The sequence below is a fragment of the Sus scrofa genome, chromosome 9 (assembly GCF_054392235.1).
Source record: "Sus scrofa isolate SSC_HxYL_T2T_F1_AM1 chromosome 9, Sscrofa_HxYL_maternal_Yorkshire_Landrace_v2.0, whole genome shotgun sequence".
NCBI classification, from domain to species: Eukaryota; Metazoa; Chordata; class Mammalia; order Artiodactyla; family Suidae; genus Sus; species Sus scrofa.
In genome coordinates this window covers 132,001,158-132,021,238 of record NC_139391.1, presented here as the reverse complement: position 1 = coordinate 132,021,238, position 20,081 = coordinate 132,001,158, and the positions used below count along the sequence as shown (strand labels likewise).

Genomic DNA, 20,081 nt, shown 5'->3' with positions numbered 1-20,081 from the left:
TGGCTCTGGTGTAGGCCAGCGGCTACAGCTCCGATTCGATCACTAGCCTGGGAACCGCCATATGCCCCAGGAAGTGGCCCTAGAAAAGGCAAAAAGACCAAAAAAAAAAAGAAAAAAATCTTAAAGAGATGCTCTTCCTTTTTAAAAACAAAATCCTAAAATATAGTCCCTATTAATAGTAGTATTAGTTTGTTTTTTAATAGTCAATGTACAGTGGATCAGCCCAATGTCACTGATAAGCTCATCTTAGGCTGTTGAAGACAGAATATATATTTAAATAACAGTTTTGTGCCTGAAAGTACTTATATCTATCAGAATTCAGAAGAAAATGAGAAACTTAAGGAATGCCACTGACAAGTTCTCCAAAAGGTCAGTGAGCAGACTCAGTGGGCAATTGAAGACATAGCCACAATACTTATTTCAACTTCCCTCTTAATGAAGTTAAGTTTAATGACAAATATACATAACTCTGAACCCATAAAGAAAAACAAAATTGAAAAAGTTAGGGAACACGGAGAAAAGTTCTTTTGGGACTTACTGTAGACCTTTACTTCATAGTGCTTGATCATCTCCCCTGCCTCATTAGTGGCTACACAGGAGTATCTTCCAGCATTGTCCTCTTGTGCATTTAAGATCTGCAAAGTCCTACCTCCTAAAACGCAATGGAACACCAAAGCATCCCTGAAGTCACAACGGCAGAAAAGCATGCACAGACTACCAGGCTTAACTCTTACTATTAACGCACTTCTTCTTCTCTGTGCCAATTTTGTAATAGACGTTTGACACAAGACAAACTACGATATATATTGGGCGTTACTCGGTGGGTGGAGACAGTCACTCGAAGGTCCCCTGTGGTAATAACTCTCGTGCTCGTTCAGACCCTCCCATGCTGTCTCTGCACCCACTCTGAACTAAGGTCCTTATTTTACTCTCTTCACAAATAGGTCTTCCGCCTCAGTCACTGTCTTCCTCTTATCTACCTGGTCCATCAGTAGCAAGTGGTCTTTAAAGCACTATTTTTATTATGGTACCTTTCTTCCTATAAATCTTTGACGGTTCTCAATTAACTAAAGGAGGAGTTAGAAACCTCTAAAATCAGGCATTCAAATCATGACTCCAACATTCCTTCTTGACTTTCTCCCCACAGCCCCCCCACCCCCCATACACACATCCATACAATGTCTCCACTCCAGAAACAATGTAAAAATATGTGACATTTAATTGTTTACAGGTTTTTCTCCATTGAAGTTTTTTTTTAACTCTGTTCACATATTTTCAAACAACTGAAGTTGGTTAGGGGAAATTACAGAACTCTGCCTTAAAATATTGTACCATGTGTGACCTCCTAGGGAATTTAAATACAGCAAATTTTGCTGAATTTCACTGAACTGAAAACTGAAATTGTCGCTTATTGGAGAGTGCAGTGGATTGTATGGTATTGTCCACATATTAAATCTTGTGTTAAAATTATAAATACTATTGATTCTGTTTAAATTAAAAAAAAAAGTGAAGGTGAGGAGTCTGTTCATCAACCCTGCACGCTGTTCTCATTTTGTGCTTTTCCCACACTAGTCATCCTGATGGATCTGAAATCTCCCCTGAGACATTTCCATCCAACAAAATTCGATAAATTTGGCCTGGTTCAAGTTCTGGCCATGACAAAGCATTTCCTGATCACTTCAGCCTATGGTGGCTTTTCCTTCTTCTGAATTCTTACAGAACTCGTCACTATTCCATTTATTATACCTTATGACTATTCATAACCCATGGTTACTCATGGATTCCTGTTGTTAACTTCCACACGTATTATTTTTCCCCACGCATAAGACTCTAAGTTCCTTAAAGCCAGTGATTTTGTTTTTAAATTTTTCATACATATTGTCAGGTATTAAGGGGAATAAATAAACTCTCTCAATCTAAATACTAATCTTCGAGGTTCAATTTAACAAGAAGTGAATGTCTACCTTTTTTATCATTCCACATTGTATTTGAGCACTTAACTGCAGTGTGATATTTATCTGCCTTTTATTTACTTTATTGATCTTCCAAAAAGTAATTTTAGGTACCTTAGACTATAAGATATATAAAAATTATTAGAAAATAAGATAGTAATAGTACAACACCATCACCAACACAAGTATTTTTATAAAGCTAGCCAACGATTCTGCTTTCTTATAAAAGTGGATGGCGCAAGCTCATCTTAGGCACTTAGTTACCTGGAAGAATGCGGATGTTTCGGTTGGATTCTAAAGGAGTTCCATTCTTAAACCAGGTGATGATGGCTGGGGGATACGAAAAAGCTTCACAGACCAGCGACGTGGGGCTGTTAAGGATAACAGAGACATCTTCAGGGCTGCCATCACTGTCGACGCCAGCAATTGTAGGAGACACTGAGAAGGATTTAAAGTTGGAGCAAAGAAACAGATTTAGAACTTCTTTAATTGAGCAACATCTAAATGTCCATCATACCTATTTGTGTAAAATTCCATTCCCTAAAATTACAGAAAACAATTGATTATTATGCATATTCTAGATAAAAGCAGTGAGACCTTCAAAAAGCTCACTGGGTAATGGAGGAGACGACAGGTTAAAAGGACTCCTAACACCATGTAGTATGGGCAATAAGGGGAATTACGGTGCAGGATATCAAATCCAATTTGAGGTGTGAGGTGGGACCTCTCATCAGGGAAGTCCTCCTTAAGGAGATTTCAAAGTGAGCCTCAAAGGATCGGTGGTGGCCAGCCATTGAAAGAAGGGAGACTGGCAGGAGGAGGGAGCCTATTGGGAACAGAGTCGTGTCAACAGTAAGAGGCAAGCAGGAAATAGATGGAGGATGAGTTCAAGGGTGTCACTATTGGAAGCAAGCACAACAGAGACAGGTATATTTGTTGCATAAAACATAAACTAGCACAATGAAGAAAGGCATAGAGAGGAAGAAGTAACTAAAAAAAGATTTAGGAATTTAACTGATAAGATTTGACGACAGAATTTAAGGGGTAAAGAAACCAAAGTCAAAGATAACTTTCAGTTTTTTTTTTTTCTTGGGAACAAACCTAGGTAAACTACAATGAAGCAACATGAACAGAAAATATGGAATGATTTGCTCATCTAGGAAGGTTAGATGGTTTGTTCATTTCTGAATATCTTGAATTTTAAGTGCCTTTGAGAATTCCAGGTAGAAATGTCCAGCAAGCAATGATATATAGAAAGCTGAACGTTGGGAGAAAGATCTGAGTGGCAGGTATGGATTAAAACCATCTCCACTTGATAGAAGATGATCAGTAAACCTCAGGGAATTAAGTTTATTACTTGATGAGACTATCTAGAGTAGAATGAGCAGAAAAGTAAGGAAAAAATACAAGGGGACCTAATGTTTAAGAGATGGATTAAGTAAGAATCTATAAAGGAGGGAGAAAGTGCACCTTTGAAGGTGCGCAAGGGAAAAAACCAAAAAGCAAAAACCCAAAACAAAAAAAGGAGTTCCCATTGATAAGAATATGACTAGTCTCCACGAGGCTGTGGGTTCGATCCCTGGCCTCGCTCAGTGGGTTAAGGATTTGGCATTGTAGTGAGCTGTGGTGTAGGTTACAGATGCGGCTTGGGTCCGGTACTGCTGTGGTTGTGGCGTAGGCCAGCAACTACAGCTTGAATTTGACCCCTGGCCTGGGATCTTCCATAAACCACAGCCATAAACAAACAACAAAAACAAAAAAAAAAACAAAGGTGTGCAGGGAAACTAGGGAAGAGCAACGTCCCGAAGAAAGTGATACGTAACATCCAAACATTAAGATAAGAACTGAACACTATTTGCTGGATCCAACAACAGGCTAGTCTTCACCATAGCACGTCCAGAATGGTGTGGGCAGAAGGCCGTTTTCAGTGGGACAAGAAGTATAGGCAGGGAGTGGTGACTATACCAAGTGAAGAAGGCAGTAGAAGGTAAAGCTGGAGGTTATGGCAGATAGTGAGGGTGTCTAACAGACCTAAGAAAGTGGAGAGACACAGGACCAAGGGCATCAGTGGAAGCCACACTTGTGAACAAAAAGGATAACTCATCCTCTGGGAAAAAAAAGGGTACAGACACTAATTATTGCTGGGCAGATTGGAAGTTGCAAATACACACACTTAAAGAGCCTCAACTTTATGAAGTTGGTGAAAAAGAAGGCTGGGATTCCAATTCCTCATCTTTGATGAATGAGGGAAGATGTGAAAAAATAAGTCACTAGCATAACGGCAGGTGCCAGAGGAAGGGAGAGAGACAGCATCATCTGAGACATCTGGGAGAAAGAGTAGGTGATCTCCACCCGGGGAGCTGGTGTTTCTTAGGGAGCGTTATCAATTTCCACTACTGCAAGGAGCTGGAAAGAGTTTTAAATCAGGTTTCCAGAGGACAGGGATAGAATGTGGACATGAGCCAGTCTTGGGAGGTGAATCAATGCTGGGAGCAGGAGGAAATCTAAGACTGGACATCTGCCTTTCACACGCTGATGGGCACGTAAGGAAAAGTGGGTGTGTTGGGAGACACTAGCTCATGAACTCTCATTCATACTTATTCCTGTATCTATTATTCAATGCTACGTTAGATGTTGGGGCTAAACCCTTTTCAGGATAAAAATGGTTCAGCTTTAGCGAGTTCGTAGTTTTACATAATTATTTTTTAATGTAAACTATTCATTTGACACTTACACAGTATCCAATATTCTGACTAAACTTTTCTGGCCTATGTATCTCTTCTACTCAGTTAGACCACAAGCTGCCTGAGGGCTGTGTCTTGTACGGGAGTTTCTGTGTATGGGACTATGAATTACCAAACCAGTCCAGCCAACAACTATAAAAACAGAAAATATAAAAAAATTGCAAAAATTTGCATCCACAAATATCAGTTGGTTTATTTTAGTAGAATGAAAAGTGTTTTGATATGAGTCATCAAAGGTAATATATTATATTTAGGTGGTGCATTTTAAATTTCTTTTTTTGTGCGTTGTTCTTTTTTTTTTTTTTTTTTTTTTTGGTCTTTTCTAGGGCTGCACTAGCGGCATATGTAGGTTCCCAGGCTAGGGATCTAATCAGAGCTGTAGCCACCAGCCTACACCACAGCCACAGCAACGCGGGATCCGAGCCACATCTGCAACCTACACCACAGCTCATGGCAACGCCGGATCCTTAATCCACTGAGTGAGGCCAGGGATTGACCCCACACCCTCATGGTTCCTAGTCGGATTCGTTAGCCACTGAGCCATGATGGCAACTCTTTAAATTTCTAATATGAGCAGGAATTAGGAAACTATTTTAATGCCATTCCTGAGACATAGGCATTAAGTTTAATGCTGCAGGAACTGAATGTATAGTTATTTCATCATTCCTAACATACTTTTTTCATGGTATAGTTTCATTGCTTTCAAAGGGCCTGATATTCAAATGTACAAGCTAATCTGTGTTAAATCAGAAGGACATCCTGTGAGATTTAAAACCTGTATTTGTGATCCCAACGTGTATTTTAACCTAGGAATCTTCACAACTCATTCATTGACTCAACACAGATGCACACTACATATTAATTCCAAGGGCAGGCAACTTATCTGGGAAAAAGAACTATTCATAAAATGTTAAAATAACTAAATCTGTATTTTCTAGATCATGTATCTGCACAGTAGTACCCTTCAACTTAATTCCTTTAAGATTTTCGAGGTATTAGTGAGTTGGCAAAATGACACAGATACACACACACACAAACAGATACACAGGTGTACTATGCGAAGAAAAAGAACATTTCAGGTAGTCGCTCACCTCAGTAGAAGCAGATGTTCAGTTCACATCACTGCTACACAAGGGGGTAAAGGGAAGGAGGGAGACGTGTTTTAAGACGGAGGAAACATGCTAATGTAAAAATGTTTTAATGCTGTTTTGTTTTGACTTCCCAGCCTCACGAGGGATTGTACTGTATTAAGTCACTGTAACTCGTGAGTAAGCATAAAATTGTGTGGTGTCCTTGTCTGCATCTACTCTTCTTCATCATCGTTACCAACGCAGAAGTCAATGTGGGCAATTAACGGTAACTGCAGAGTTCCACAAAGAAAGGATAAAATAACTCAGGTTGAGCCCCTTTCAGTGTTGACCTGCTTCTCTTTGACCAGCATTTATTTCTCCTTTACCACTACTTATTTAATACCTATCTTGCTCATAGTTGTGTCCCTAGCACAAAACACAGTACCTAGAACAGAGGAGGTGTGTCAAATGTAGTGAACGAACGTACACATTAATTAAAGAAAAACAACCAATGTCCACAAGCACTGGTCTTCCCCCCCCTCTCTTTTTTTTTTTTCCTTGTGTCGAGGCATGACTTTCAATAGATTGCAGAGAGGGAGGGTCTTTGCTGTGTACAAAACCCTGACCCAGCACTGGTCCTTCTTAAATAATGAAATTCTATAGTAGAAATATTAAGTAACTAGAAAAAGAGACTTTAGCCTATTGCCATGGTTGATTCTTCAAGATTTGAAGTACTGCTTATACCTACCCAACACATTAAGACTGAAACTTTTGCTTTTGTCACCAGCTGTATTAGAAGCCAAACACGTGTATCTTCCAGTGTGTGACACTTGGGCATTGGTAATTTGAAGAAAACGGCCACCAGACATAAGGTGATGGGTGTTATCTTCTTTGAGGAGCTGCCCATCTTTCTGCCATGTAATTTCTGGCATTGGATTCCCTGTAACAAAGCATTTTCTGAGAGGTGGATAATAATCATATATCTACAACTGGAAATAAAAAGAATACATTTTCACTCATTTGCCTTTTAAAATATTCTACTTCTAAAGTAATGCAGTGACCACTTGTTTTCAAATAAATTTGTAACATACTTGAATTTATAATACTAGTCACATTATGATTTAAAAAATATGTAAGTTAAATATTAAAAGTTAGTCTTTGTGTTTAACTGAATTCCTATCATACCTTAGACTATTACAATTAAATATTTTCTTAGCAAAATACACATAAAAAGAATAAAAAATGCAGTTTTATTAAAATTGTTATTCATGAATATCTTTGAATTCACATTAAATTTTTAAAGAAGATTTCGTATTTTTGAGAGGAATATGTAAAAAAGGAAAAACCTTTAATTAATTCAACAAGTCGATGTTTTTAGTTTCTACCAGGATTCTAGCATAAATATATCTATATATCTATATCTATAGATAAAGATGCATCATAATTATTCCTTTTATATTTTTCATGGGACTTCTGTTAAAAATATTAAGTTTTAAATTGCTCAAACTTTTTTCCCTGAAATTTTAAAACTATAAAAATGAGTTTTGTTAGAAAAGAGGGCTAGGATGATATTACATTAAGATTTTACTGGACATGGAGCTTGTTCTATGGCCCCACCTGGAGAGCAAAGCAAATTCACAGTAACACCCAACTGCTGAATACAGCACACAGTCCGATCCAACTAGGAACACTGATCAGAACATTCAGGAAACCAGAGAGCCCATTCTATAGCCACAGGTGGGCAGGGAAAAAAACAGCAGTTCTATCCAACTATTCCCAGCCAATGGCAACCCCTGTCCTGAACTCAAATCTCAAAGAATGGCACTACCCAAATAGAGACTGATAGGTCCTGCCCAAAGATGCTACCAAGGGACCCATTCAGAATCCCAAGTTGAGCTGAGTGGTGAAGGACTATCTCTGCTGAGGAAAACCTATAAAGTCTGGAAGAGGAAACTCTTTACTCAAGTGTGCACATACCAATGTAAGGAATCAGATAAACATGACACTATCACGGGAAACTAATAAAACTCCAATAACTCAATAACTGACCCAAAAAATGGGGATCTATGAACTGTCTGAAAAATAACTGAGAATAATCTTCTTCAAGAAGTTCAGTGAACAAAATTAGGAAAACAATGCATAAACAAAATGAGAAGTTTGACAAAGAAACAGAAACCATAAAAAAATCCCACAACTGAACAAATAAATCCTAGAGCTGAAGAATACAGTAACTGAACTGAAGAATACAGTAACTGATCTAAAGAATTCAAAAGAGAGGAGTTCCCGTCATGGCGCAGTGGTTAACGAATCTGAGGTTGCAGGTTCAATCCCTGGCCTTGCTCAGTGGGTTAAGGAGCTGGTGTTGCCATGAGCTGTGGTGAAGGTTGCAGACATGGCTCGGATCCCGTGTTGCTGTAGCTCTGGTGTAGGCTGGCAGCTACAGCTCCAATTTGACCCCTAGCCTGGGAACCTCCATATGCTATGGGAGCGGCCCAAGAAATGGCCAAAAAGACAAAAAACAAACAAACAAACAAAAATACAAAAGAGAGCTTCAACTTCAAACTTGACTAAGCAAAAGAAAGAATCAGTAAATGAGAACAGAGTTCATTTGAAATTATTCAATCAGGGGAGCAAAATGAAGAAAAAAAAAAAAAAGAATGAAGAAAGGTGAAGAAAGCCTACAGGGCTTAAGGAACGCCATCACAGAAATAATACCCACGGTATGGGAATTCCAGAAAAGAAGAAAATGAGAAGGGAACAGAAAGTATATTTAAAGTGATAATATTTGAAAATTTCCCAAATGGACATCCAAATTCATGAGGACCCAAAGATCCCACATAGGTTGAACTGAAAAAAGAGCTACACTTAAACACATTATAATTCAATTTTGAGTGTAGTGAAAGGAAAGTAACACATCACACATGAGAGAAACCGCAAAAGAGTATTGGCAGATTTCTCAAAAGAAATTTTGAAGGCTAGGAGAGTAAGGAATAATATATTGTAAACATTGTAAAAAAACCCCATCAACCAAGAATACTACAGCTGGAAAAAATATGCATGCAAAAAAAAGATTTTCCCAAACAAACAAAAACTGAGGCAAACAAACAAAAAACACCATTGGACCTGTCTTACAAGTAATATTAAATGGCATTCTCAAGTCAAAATAAAAGGATGCTAATTAACATTGTAAAAACACATAAATACATTTTATATAAACCTCATATATAAATATATGTAGTCAAAGTTATATTTTCTAACACTATAATGATAGTACACAATTAACTTTCAAAAGTTAAAAACAAACATATTAAAAATAACTAACTACAACAATTAGACACACAAAATAAAAACAATGTAAATTTTAACATCAATAACCTAAGATGGGCGAGGAAGAGAAGGAGAAAGTGTAAAGTTTATGTATGCTATCAAAGTGAAGTTGTCATCATCTTAAAATAAGATGTTATACACGTATTTCAGGTAAGCCTCATGGTAACCACAAGGGGAAAAAAATCTGTAGTAGTTGCCCAAAAAGTTATGATAAAGCAGTCAAAGCTTTAAACTGCTAAAAAGACATCAACTCACAAAAGAAGAGCAACATAAGAAGCAAGGAAGTGACTGAGGTATAGAATTCAAAAGAAAGCTTCAACTTCAGACTTGACCTAGCAAAATAAGAATCAATGAACCAGAACATAGCTCATACTGCTATAAACAAAGCAGTATGAAGTATACTGCTAAAAAAACATCAAATCACAAAAGGAGAGCAAGTTAAGGAGCAAAGAAGAAAGTATCTACAAAAGAATAAAAAAATTAATAAAATGGAATTATTAAGTCCTTACCTGTCAATAACTATTTTAAATGTAGCAGACAAAATCCTCTAATCAAAGGACATAAAATAGATGAACAGAGAAAAAACAAACAAAGCCCTAACATCCAACTCCAAGATCCTACAAAAGAATGACTTTAGCTTTAAAGACACACATGAACTGGAGTATAAAGGATATAAAAAAATGTTTCAAGAAAGTGGTAACCAAAAAATAAAACTTAGGGAGCTCTATCAGCCCAGATTTAAGCTGAAAATAGTGAAAAGAGATCAAAGACAATGAAAAAGAGGTCAATCCATCAGGAAAACATACTAATTGTAACCATTTATTCATTCAACACTGGAGCACCTAAAGAATATAAAGCGAATATCAACAGAGCTCAAAGGAGAAATAAACAGCAATAAAATAACATTTCGGGACTCCACTGTCAATAATGGATGGATCATCCAGTCAGAGAATCAATAACGAAACAGATTTGAAAAATACCACAAACCCAATATATCTAACAGACACATCCAGAGCATTCCACCCAACAAAAGCAGAACACACATTCTTCTCAAGCACAAATAGAACATTTTCTAGGCTAGATCATATGTTAGACTACAAAACAAATTTAAAATGATTGAAATCACACCAAATGTCTTCTATGACCAAAATGGTATGAAACTAGAAATCAATAACAGGAATAAGGCTGGAAAATACACAAATACATGGAAATTAAATGACATACTCTTGAACAACCAATGAATCAATGAAAATATCAAAAGGAAAATAAAAAATATCCTGAGACAAATGAAAATGGAAACACAACACACCAAAACTTACGGGATACAGAATATGTACTTTTAAGAGTGAAATTTATACTGATAAATGCATACATCAGGAAACAATCTCTAGGAGGTTCCCTTGTGGTGCAGTAGGTTAAGGATCCAGCATTGTCACTGTAATAGCTTGGGTTATTGCTGTGGTGTGGGTTTGATCCATGGCTTGGGAACTTCTATGCTGAAGGCATGAAGAAGAAGAAGAAAAAAGGAAGACAAGAAAAGAAGAAAAAATAAAAAAGGAAAAAATATTTAAAAATAAAAAGGAAAAAATATTTAAAAATCTCTAAAAAGAAATCTAACATTACACCTCAAAGAGCTAGTGAAAAAAAAAAAATCAGGTGAAGTTCTGATTAAGACTAAGCAGAAAGAAAATAAAGAGCAGAAATAAATGTAATAGAATACAAGAGAGCAACAGAAAAGATTAATAAAACTAAGAAGATAAAACTGGCAAACCTTCAGTTAGACTAAGAAAAAAATAGAGGCGATCCAAATAAATAAGATTATAAATGGAAAGTATAGATATTACAACTGATATCACAGAAATACAAATAATCATAAGACTACTCTCAACCACTTTAGCCAGCAAACTGGACATCATAGAAAAAAAATGGCTAAATTCCTAAAAATATACAACTAGGCAAGACTAAATCATGCAGAAACAGAAAATCTGAACAGGCCAATTATTAGTAAGGGAATTAAACCAGCAATCAAAAACCTGCCAATAAGGAAAAGGCAGGACCGGATGTTTTCAGTGATAAATTCCACCAAATGTTTAAAAAAGTATAAATGCCAATTCTTCTCACACTCTTTGAAAAAAAGTGATGACAAACATCTTTGGACTCATTTTATAAGGCCAGCATTATCCTGATACCCAAGCCTGGGAAAGACACCACAAGAAAAGAAAACTACAGGCCAATATTCCTGATGAATATGGATGCAAAAATTATAAAAAAAAATACTAGAAAACTGAATTCAAGAGCAAATTAAAAGGGTCATACATCATGATCAATTGGGATTCATCCCTGGGATGCGAGGATGGTTCAAGATATGCAAATCAATATAATGCTCACATTAACAGAATGAAAGATAAAATTATATGCTCATCTCAGAGATGCAGAGAAACATTTGTCAAAATTCAGCATCCATTCTTGATAAAAAAAAAATCTCAGTAACTCATATATAGAAGGAACATTCCTCCTGATTTCATTCAAACTGTATTACAAAGCTATCATAATCAAAATAGTATGGTGCTGGAATTCCCATTATGGCTCAGTGGGTTAAGAACCAACTAATATCCATGAGGATGCAGGTTTGATCCCTAGCCTCGCTCAGTGGGTTAAAGGATCCTGCATTGCCATGACCTGTGGTATAGGTCACAGACATGGCTTGGACCTGGTGTTGCTGTGGCTGTGGTATAGGCTGGCAGCTGCAGCTTCAATTTGATCCCTAGCCCAGGAACTTCCATATGCTGCAGGTGTGGCCCTAAAACAAAATGAAACTAAATTCCCCTCCCCCAACCCCCCCCCCAAACAATATGTTACTGCCATAAAAAATATGCATTGACCAATGGAACAGAATCATAAGCCCAGAAATAAACCCATGCATATACAATCAACTAATATTAGCTAAGACTGTCAAGAGTACTCAGTGGAAAAAGACAGTGACTTCAGTAAATGGTGGTGGGAAAACTGGATATTCACATGCAAAAGAATGATCTTGACTAATTCCCATTAACAAGGCTGCTATCCTTTCACTAAAATTCTTACCTATTTTCTTGAAATAAAATTTAGGAAAACACTAAATAGGAAAGGAAGGCACAAATATCAGGGAAAGAAAAAAATAAGAGGAGGTGGGACAGGAAACCCTACCCACAAGTATTAAAAAAGAAAGAATAATTTATTGAATTGAAAGAAAGGACCAATATGCCTTTCTTTTTCCTTCACTCTTCCCTACTTCCCTCTCTCCTTCCCTTCCTCCCTCTGTCCTTCCTTCTTTTATTTCCTTGTGGGGATTTCCTTTTTTGTCTTCACAGAATCGGAGAGATTTCTTCCTATACAGTTCCATGATCTCTACTAGATCAGAATTCAATTTCAAATGCTTGATTTTTTCCTCAATGAATTAAGATAAAAGTGGAGGTGATGAATGAATAACCAGTAAGTTGAGGAAAACAAAAACTACAAAAGCTGAGCCCCTTACCTGTCACTTCACAAGTCAGTGTAACATTCTGTTTCTCTTTTACTTTCACATCTTCCAATGTATTTTCACCCACAATGTGAGGTGGTACTAAAGAAAAACAAAAACAAAAAACAGAAAAAGTAATAATTCTAACAGCAGAATGGTTATTTATAGGCATCTATGTTTATATTTTTTTATACAAACCTTTAAAATATTCCCCCAAATCCTCATTATTACTTACTAGAATAATGCCACCCTATTGTTTGATCAATTCTAATTTTAAGATATATTATGAAGTTGTATGTCATAAATTAAGTTATAATGGATTTTATTGTATGTAAACCAAAAACTCTGGATAAATACGTCAAAAAAATCAATGAATAACATCCACTATTTATTTCTCCCACTATCATTCTAATAAACACATTAAAGAAGTTATCAGAGTTTTGAACATTGTCAAACAATTGTGAACTGACAAGACATGGCATTTCAGGCATTTTCATCCAGTTGATTACACTGAAACCACTTGAAAACTGAATTCTTGCCAAGAGTGACAGTTCAGGGGCCAAAGAATACATAAAGGTGAGATCAAGCTGTAGATAAATTGTAATGCTTCTTCCAGAATATATTTAAGACAATTTTATTTTTCCTAGGTATTGTAAATTATATACATACCTAATACTGACAGCCCAAAGGTTTTTCTTTCTTCACCAGCTGCATTCCTTACAATACAAGTATACTGGCCAGCATCTTCTATTTTGGTCTGCATCAACCGCAGAGTCCTACCTCCTGGAAAAGCAACTCACCAGATGACTCAAAAAGAAATCTAACTTTACAAGTTTGCCATGCAATGCTCAGTTTAGGTAAAACTTAATCATACAGTTCAAAGGCCTTTAAGATGTATTTATATCAAACTTTTTAAAAGGGCACAGGTTTTAAGCCTACATGAAACAGACTGGATAATTCATAAGAATTTTCTGGTTCAATGCGGGGGGGGGGAGAGTAAATACAAACCTAGGTGACAGCACGCAAGACATGGAGTTTCACAGAGGTGATGTTTGAACATTATCTTGAAAGGTAAGCATATTTTAACACACAGAGGAGTCAAGAGACACCACTGTAGGTGCAATATGAATGAGGATATAGAGGTAGAAAGTCGCAGTGACTTGTGCCACTGAAAACAGAGCAGGTGGGAAAAAGACTGAGAGATGAGACCAGCTGGAGTATAACGAGATTCTGTGGGCCCTCAAATGCTATGGTCAGGACTTGAGACTTTATCCTGTTCACTAAAGACTATGGAAGAATGTCAACAAGAAAACAGTCCGGATCTGTTGTGTGCTGTAGCAAAACAAACTGGGACAGGATATTTAGTTTGCCATTAAACATATGAAGTGGGAATGTTAGAAAGAGGATGTCACCAACAACCAAGATTGGGATGACATCCATACACAAAGGATGGACGAAACCATGAAAACTGACCACCTGTTTCCAACCGAGCCTCATGGAATTCTAGAACTATTTCTACCAACGTTCATGACGGCCACCTCGTTCATGAGTGTAACTCTGACTTGCTACTCTTTCTACTTCCAGCTTCGACGTACTGAAAACAGGTTCCTGTAAATTGAGAATGAAGCTCTCATATGTTCAAGGGCATGAGTTGGAGGAAAACTCCTCTTACAGGCAAAGGAAAAGGAGCCAGCAAATGAGACAAAGCCTGCAGAGAATGAGACACACGGAGAGTAAAGTTCTTGAAGTGATTTGAGACGTCATTTCTAAGAAAAAAAATGTACATCGGTTCTAAAGTTTTGTGATAATTTCGTATTTGGTACACGTTTGCTTAGCATCTTGAACGTGGACTAAAAAAAAAAATGAAATGGTTACGCACGACCTCTTCATGTAAATATTCACCTGGATCTGAAGTCATTAGGACACTCCATCTGCTTTCCGTTTTTATAAACACAACAAGCTGTCACTGAGTTTTCCTATAAGCGACCTACTCATCCTCAACCCACTGAAAGGTGAACTAAGTAAAACTGATTACGTAAATTCAGTCTTTTTTTTCTGTGAAGTCTAATGCAGAAATTCCTATAAACACGTCAAAAAACTTATGTTAATTGGGAAAGGATTCAAGCACTCATTGCTACTCCAAATTAGTAAGACCAAAATATGATTCCAGTTGAGACATATTAAAACAATACAGCTTTTGTGAGTCATTGCTGGCTCTGCAAACCTCAACCTCATAAATTTTGTGACTGTTCTTTTCTTTGTCTCCTGGTCTTCTCTATTCCAGTGAAAGACAGAAAAAGGGTTTGACAGTACGTTATACTTAAATGGAGACGTTTCTTGTACCTATTACATTTTTATAGCAGCTATCTGTTCTTGGCAGATAACTTCATAACAAGGATGGGGCCTGCAACCAAGTCTTGCTTTCAGAAAAGCTCTACTTAATGTCTCAGGAGGACTCATCTTAATGAAACAGAAATGTGCAGCTGACAAGGAACGAACAAGTCATACACCATTCATCTGATGCTCAGTCATCGACTGCACAACACACATTTTATACTGTAAAACTGAATGGCTCCCTTGGCAGCGCCACAAGGTGGAATCCTTTTAATGTGTTTGCTCCAGGATCGCCAGCAGCTAGTCAGGCAAAACACAACTATACAATAAAACCCGAACACTACTCCTGGAAATCTATAATAAGCCAGAGCATATTACTCTATCTTGCCTTTTTCCTTTTCAGAAGCCCTGATGTAGTTATTATATTTAAAAAGAGTTCTTACTTCTTCAGCAATTGAGAAATTTTTTTTTTTTGTCTTTTTGCCTTTTCTAGGGCCACTCCTACAGCAATGCATATTCCTCATTAAGCCCCTATGATTTATAGACCAAGATCTTGAAGAAGCAGAGGCATCTCAGGATATTTGGACCTAATCCAAATGCTAAGAAAGTATTTTTTTTTTCTGAAAAAGCGTTCAAAAGTGAGAATTTAAACTTTGAGCAAATTTAGGGGCAGGGAGCTCACTACTTCTTACAATAGCTCATCTTGACTTTAAACAATACAAATTGTTCTTAAAGTCGTTTATATTTGGATCCAAATCTGTCCCTAGAATCTTCTGTGCACTGGCATTCCTTTTAACTTCTGCAACGAGGCAGAAACAACCTAATATTGTTGCACACCATGGATGTCCAAAAATGATGTAGTTTTCACTATATAATCATAAGGTTTATAGAAGGTTTACTTTTTGCAATCCTTGGCCATCATGGTTATCCTACTTTGAAAATACTGTCACTAAATTCTTCTAGACTTCCGAATGAGTGAATTAAGTCCCGAGTGCAACTGATCTTTTACTTGTGTTACTGGTGAAAACATTTTATTCATGTGGAAAAACTGCATTTGTTTTCTTGATAAATACATTACGCTGTTAATACATAGTAAATAACACAATCCAGAGATCTTTTCCTATGAAACACTCTGAAGATATAGCTCACCCTAATTTTCATCACTGTGTTTTGGATATAAGTACAGGAGTTCAATTAAATTTCATCTTATGAGGTTTAATTCAAAAATTCTATAATGTTTAAATTCGGATGCCTGCATTTAACACATTAGATATTCTTCTAAGTATCTAAGCTTTTTTATTTAGCCATAACTTGGCCAGATTATTTTCTTAGTCTGTTTTCAAGCCATTACTGAAAGGGGCCAAATGCAGACAAGCCCCGAGACACCTCTCTTCACAGTTAACACTGATCCATAAAGGACGAGCTAATAGATTTTCCTACATAATTACATGAGGAATAAGCTGAGTATCTTTTTTTTTTTACAATAAGGATAAAGTCTTAGCTCACAGGAAGCCATCTCATCTTGGAAATATGAAACTCACTCAGATTAGGGTCACGAATACACTGAAACACTTGCTTATGGAGATATGTTATATATCATTATTCACTCTAGAGGGTCTCAATTTCAGTACTTCTTTTCATTCCTCACTTTTCAAATTGGTTGGTACTCATTCTAGCATAATGCTCTGACATCCTTATGACTGAAGTAATAAGCAAGTGCCAAGGTTTTTTTCAAAAGGATCTGGAGATATTTAGAGTTTCTCCCCATTGTCTAATAGCTCTTGACGTCCTTCTAAAAATTTTTTCTTAATATGATCAGTGGGCACGAGAGTAATCATCTAGATCGAGAAGAAAAAATAAACCATGGAGATATGAGAAATTAAGGAGAAACTGTGGCCATAGGAAGCTAGCCAGATTATCAGAGTATAAGAATTGCTAATACCTGAGAGAATTCTCAGAGAACTGCTAAGGTTGAGGGGCCACCCATCTTTAAGCCAGGTAATTGAAGGCAGGGGAATTCCTGAAGCTTCACAAGTTAGCGACACTGAGTTTTTCTCCACCACACTGATATTTTCAGGTGTTCTGTGGCTTCCTATGATGCTTGGAGGGGCTATAAGACAAAAACAAAACAAACAAGAAATGGAAAGGAGGGTAGTTTATACATATCAAATACGAAATCTTAAACAACTTGTTCTTAAAAATAAGAATTCTGCGAGTTCCCTTGCAGCACAGTGGGTTAAGGACCCACTGCCACTGCAGTGGCTCGGATCGCTACTGTGGCACAGGTTCAGTCCCTGGCCCAGGAGCTTCCACATGCTGTGGGGGTGGCCCTCAGAAAAACAAAAACGAAAACAAAAACAAAGAGTTCTATTTTCTGGACAACAGTAAGGAAAATAAGCAATCACAACAACACGATGATGAGAATGAGAATGATGATGATTTTGACACTCCTGGAAGAAAAAAGTCACTTCGTCCTTACTAAGAGCAGCAAATAACTTTCATCCTGTTTTTCTAATAGTGGTGAATGATTTTTCTGAGAGTCACCTATCTTTTCCGGTAAATTTCTAATAGGGATTCGTGACCTTCTTATAGGCAAGATTTTCTAACAAGTAACTCTAATCCTAAAAATTAAAAACAATCTAACAAACAAATTAGAAGCTGAAAAGCTCATGAAATACACCAGCTTTAATGTTATCTGTGCTAACCACGTTTTGAGTTTTGGGGCTAGTAGTTTCCTTGCTGTTTTTTTCTGATTACCACCCCAATCCAGCTCGTGAAGACATATGTGCTTTCAACTTGACTAGAGGCGGAGAGTTGATGGGACTCAGTGACACGGAATCTGAGAAAGAGAGAGGAGTCAAGGATGTTTCCTGGGTGTCCTCCTTGCTCAACCACATTAAGTCATGGGACAATCAGCAGAGAGACAGTGTGAATAGAGAAACAGGTATTGCTCATTTCAGAGCCTTGGGGCATTCAACCACTACAGGCTGGAAGAGCAGGGGAACCAACAAGAGAGCTTGAAAGGAAGGAGCTGCCCAATGGTCAATGACCACTTATGAGGGGCAGAGGTAAGGTTCCCAGAAAACTAGAGGAGACAAGAGTGACCAGTTCCTAAAGGTCAAATGTGCCTTGTGGACACAAAAAAATGTGACACACACAAAGTGGGCTGAGAAGACAGCTTTGGGTAATGAGCAGAGTAGAATCAAGACAGTCTGAGGAGAGGGTGGCAGGTCACATTGACCCAACAGGCCTGGACAAGTGCAAGAGCTGGGTCAGAGGAGAATTGGCATTAAAATGCAATTAAGCCAGCAATGGAACATAGACAAGACAAGGTCACATGAGGCCTTGGGTGCCTCTATGTCCCTCATCAGCCCAGGAAAAGCTACCCCTCCACTATATTTTCCTTCTGCACAGAGAAGGGCTAGTGACACCCTCCACTTCCAAGGGTCTCATAGATTTGAAGTGTGTAGAGGATTGAGCCAGTTAGAAGCAAGCATAATCTGAGACCTTGATTTCTCAACATTAGTCTTGCTTAGGAAATTTTATGACAGAAATTTTTGTTAATATATCTGATCTAAATGTTCTTCCCCAGAGAACTGATCAAATAAAGTATGAAACATTCAAATAGTTCAACGGTAATCACCTGCTAAAAAGGAATGAAAAACAAACAAACAAACAAACAAACCACAATCTAATAAAACAATACCTAAGAGTGATGCCTTTTCAATCTTTAGCTTTGGCTCACACACTGGTTGCAAACTATAAGATATCAATATTGGACTTTACCCCTGTTCTAAAGGGATTCAAGTGCGTATTAAATTTACTATTGTTTCCTATACATTTACAGTTCCAGTTGTGTGCATACAAATAGGAGTCCCTGAATACATGCGTGTTTGGTCCATTCTTATTGATATTCATGGCTCATTACTTAGAATTTTAAAGCTGACTTTCGTACAACTGACGCCTAACTGATGCCAGGTCAGTAAGCTCTAAGGAGTCTACAATCTCCCCTTCAGGTAGCAGTAGGTTATATCATCCAGGGAACAGACTTGTTGAATCTTTTGATACTTACTGTGTACACTTAAGTCATATTTTCTGTCAGTCATTCCTGCAATATTCATAGCCACACACACATAACAGCCTGTGTCAGATACATGAACGTTCTTCAGCTGCAGGATACGACCTTCATCTGTTATTTCCATTCCCCTTTCCTTGGTCAAGGGCCGGCCATCCTTCATCCAGGTCACTGTCGGTTGGGGGATACCCTGTACCTCACACTCCAAGGAAATGCTCTTCCCCTGGGTTATAATAATTTCAGTAGGGTGGCTGCCACTGTTGGCTATGGTTGGTTGAACTGGGAGGGAAAAAAAAGGGAAAAAATAGGAAATGTTTGCCTTAAGGCTTTGTAGGAATTTTCATCAGCCAAAGTTAAATTTTTGATATCAAAAAATTAGCCACTAAAGAAAAGACTCAGGACTAATAGCCACAGCATTGCCGTGTTGGGAGATGGAGTTCTTTTCCCATATTTCTAAATGGGTTCATACCTAAAATAAAGCAATCGACATAGTAAGGAAAGAATGCTGTAGTAGCTACTTTTCCTGCTTTTGAAAAGTTATACGAGTGTTTGATTTTATCTTATTTGGAGCTCTCATCTATAGGAGACTTCATAGTACTAATTAAAAAAATTTTTTTCCTTCATTTTAAAAAGTTTTACTGTAGTTGATTTACCATGTTGTGACACTTTTTGCTGTACAACAAATTGATTCAGTTATACACGTGCCCATACCCATTCTCTTTCAGATTCTTTTCTCAAAGAGACTATCACAGAATATTGGGTAGAGCTTTCTGCTACACCACAGGTCCCTGTTGGCCAATCATTACATATACCACAGTGTGTGTATGCCAAGTACCAATTTTAAGGAGATATGATAGGCTGGCTCACGACTAAGCATCTGCTACCACTTTCTTTCTTTCATCTTCCACTATGGGAGAGGGAAAAGCTGAGACTGCTTTTCAGTTTTCTTTGAAAATTAAGGAATCACTGCAAGCCTCAAAAAAAATCTAACTGGAGGTCTGCTGGCAGGAATGAGATGAGGGGGCAGGTGTGTTAAATTTTTGCTCTCCTGGTAAAAGAGAAAGATAGCACCGTTTCCCC

General features: G+C 37.4%; 1 protein-coding gene across 6 annotated transcripts in view; it reads right to left on the bottom strand.

Moving 5' to 3' along the window:
• HMCN1 (hemicentin 1) overlaps positions 1-20,081 on the bottom strand; it is a 491,961-nt gene that overhangs the window by 140,597 nt on the left and 331,283 nt on the right. For all 6 annotated transcript variants that reach the window (XR_014816519.1, XR_014816520.1, XM_021102640.2 and 3 more), the window contains exons 45-51: positions 18,999-19,280; positions 16,869-17,036; positions 13,262-13,375; positions 12,608-12,694; positions 6,515-6,706; positions 2,217-2,390; positions 539-652 (exon numbers count right to left, since the gene is read on the bottom strand). Coding sequence is in view for 4 of the 6 variants with exons in the window: in XM_021102640.2 (XP_020958299.2) it covers positions 539-652; positions 2,217-2,390; positions 6,515-6,706; positions 12,608-12,694; positions 13,262-13,375; positions 16,869-17,036; positions 18,999-19,280 (1,131 nt within the window). In the remaining 2 variants the exon portion in view is untranslated. The remainder of the gene's footprint in view (positions 1-538; positions 653-2,216; positions 2,391-6,514; positions 6,707-12,607; positions 12,695-13,261; positions 13,376-16,868; positions 17,037-18,998; positions 19,281-20,081) is intronic.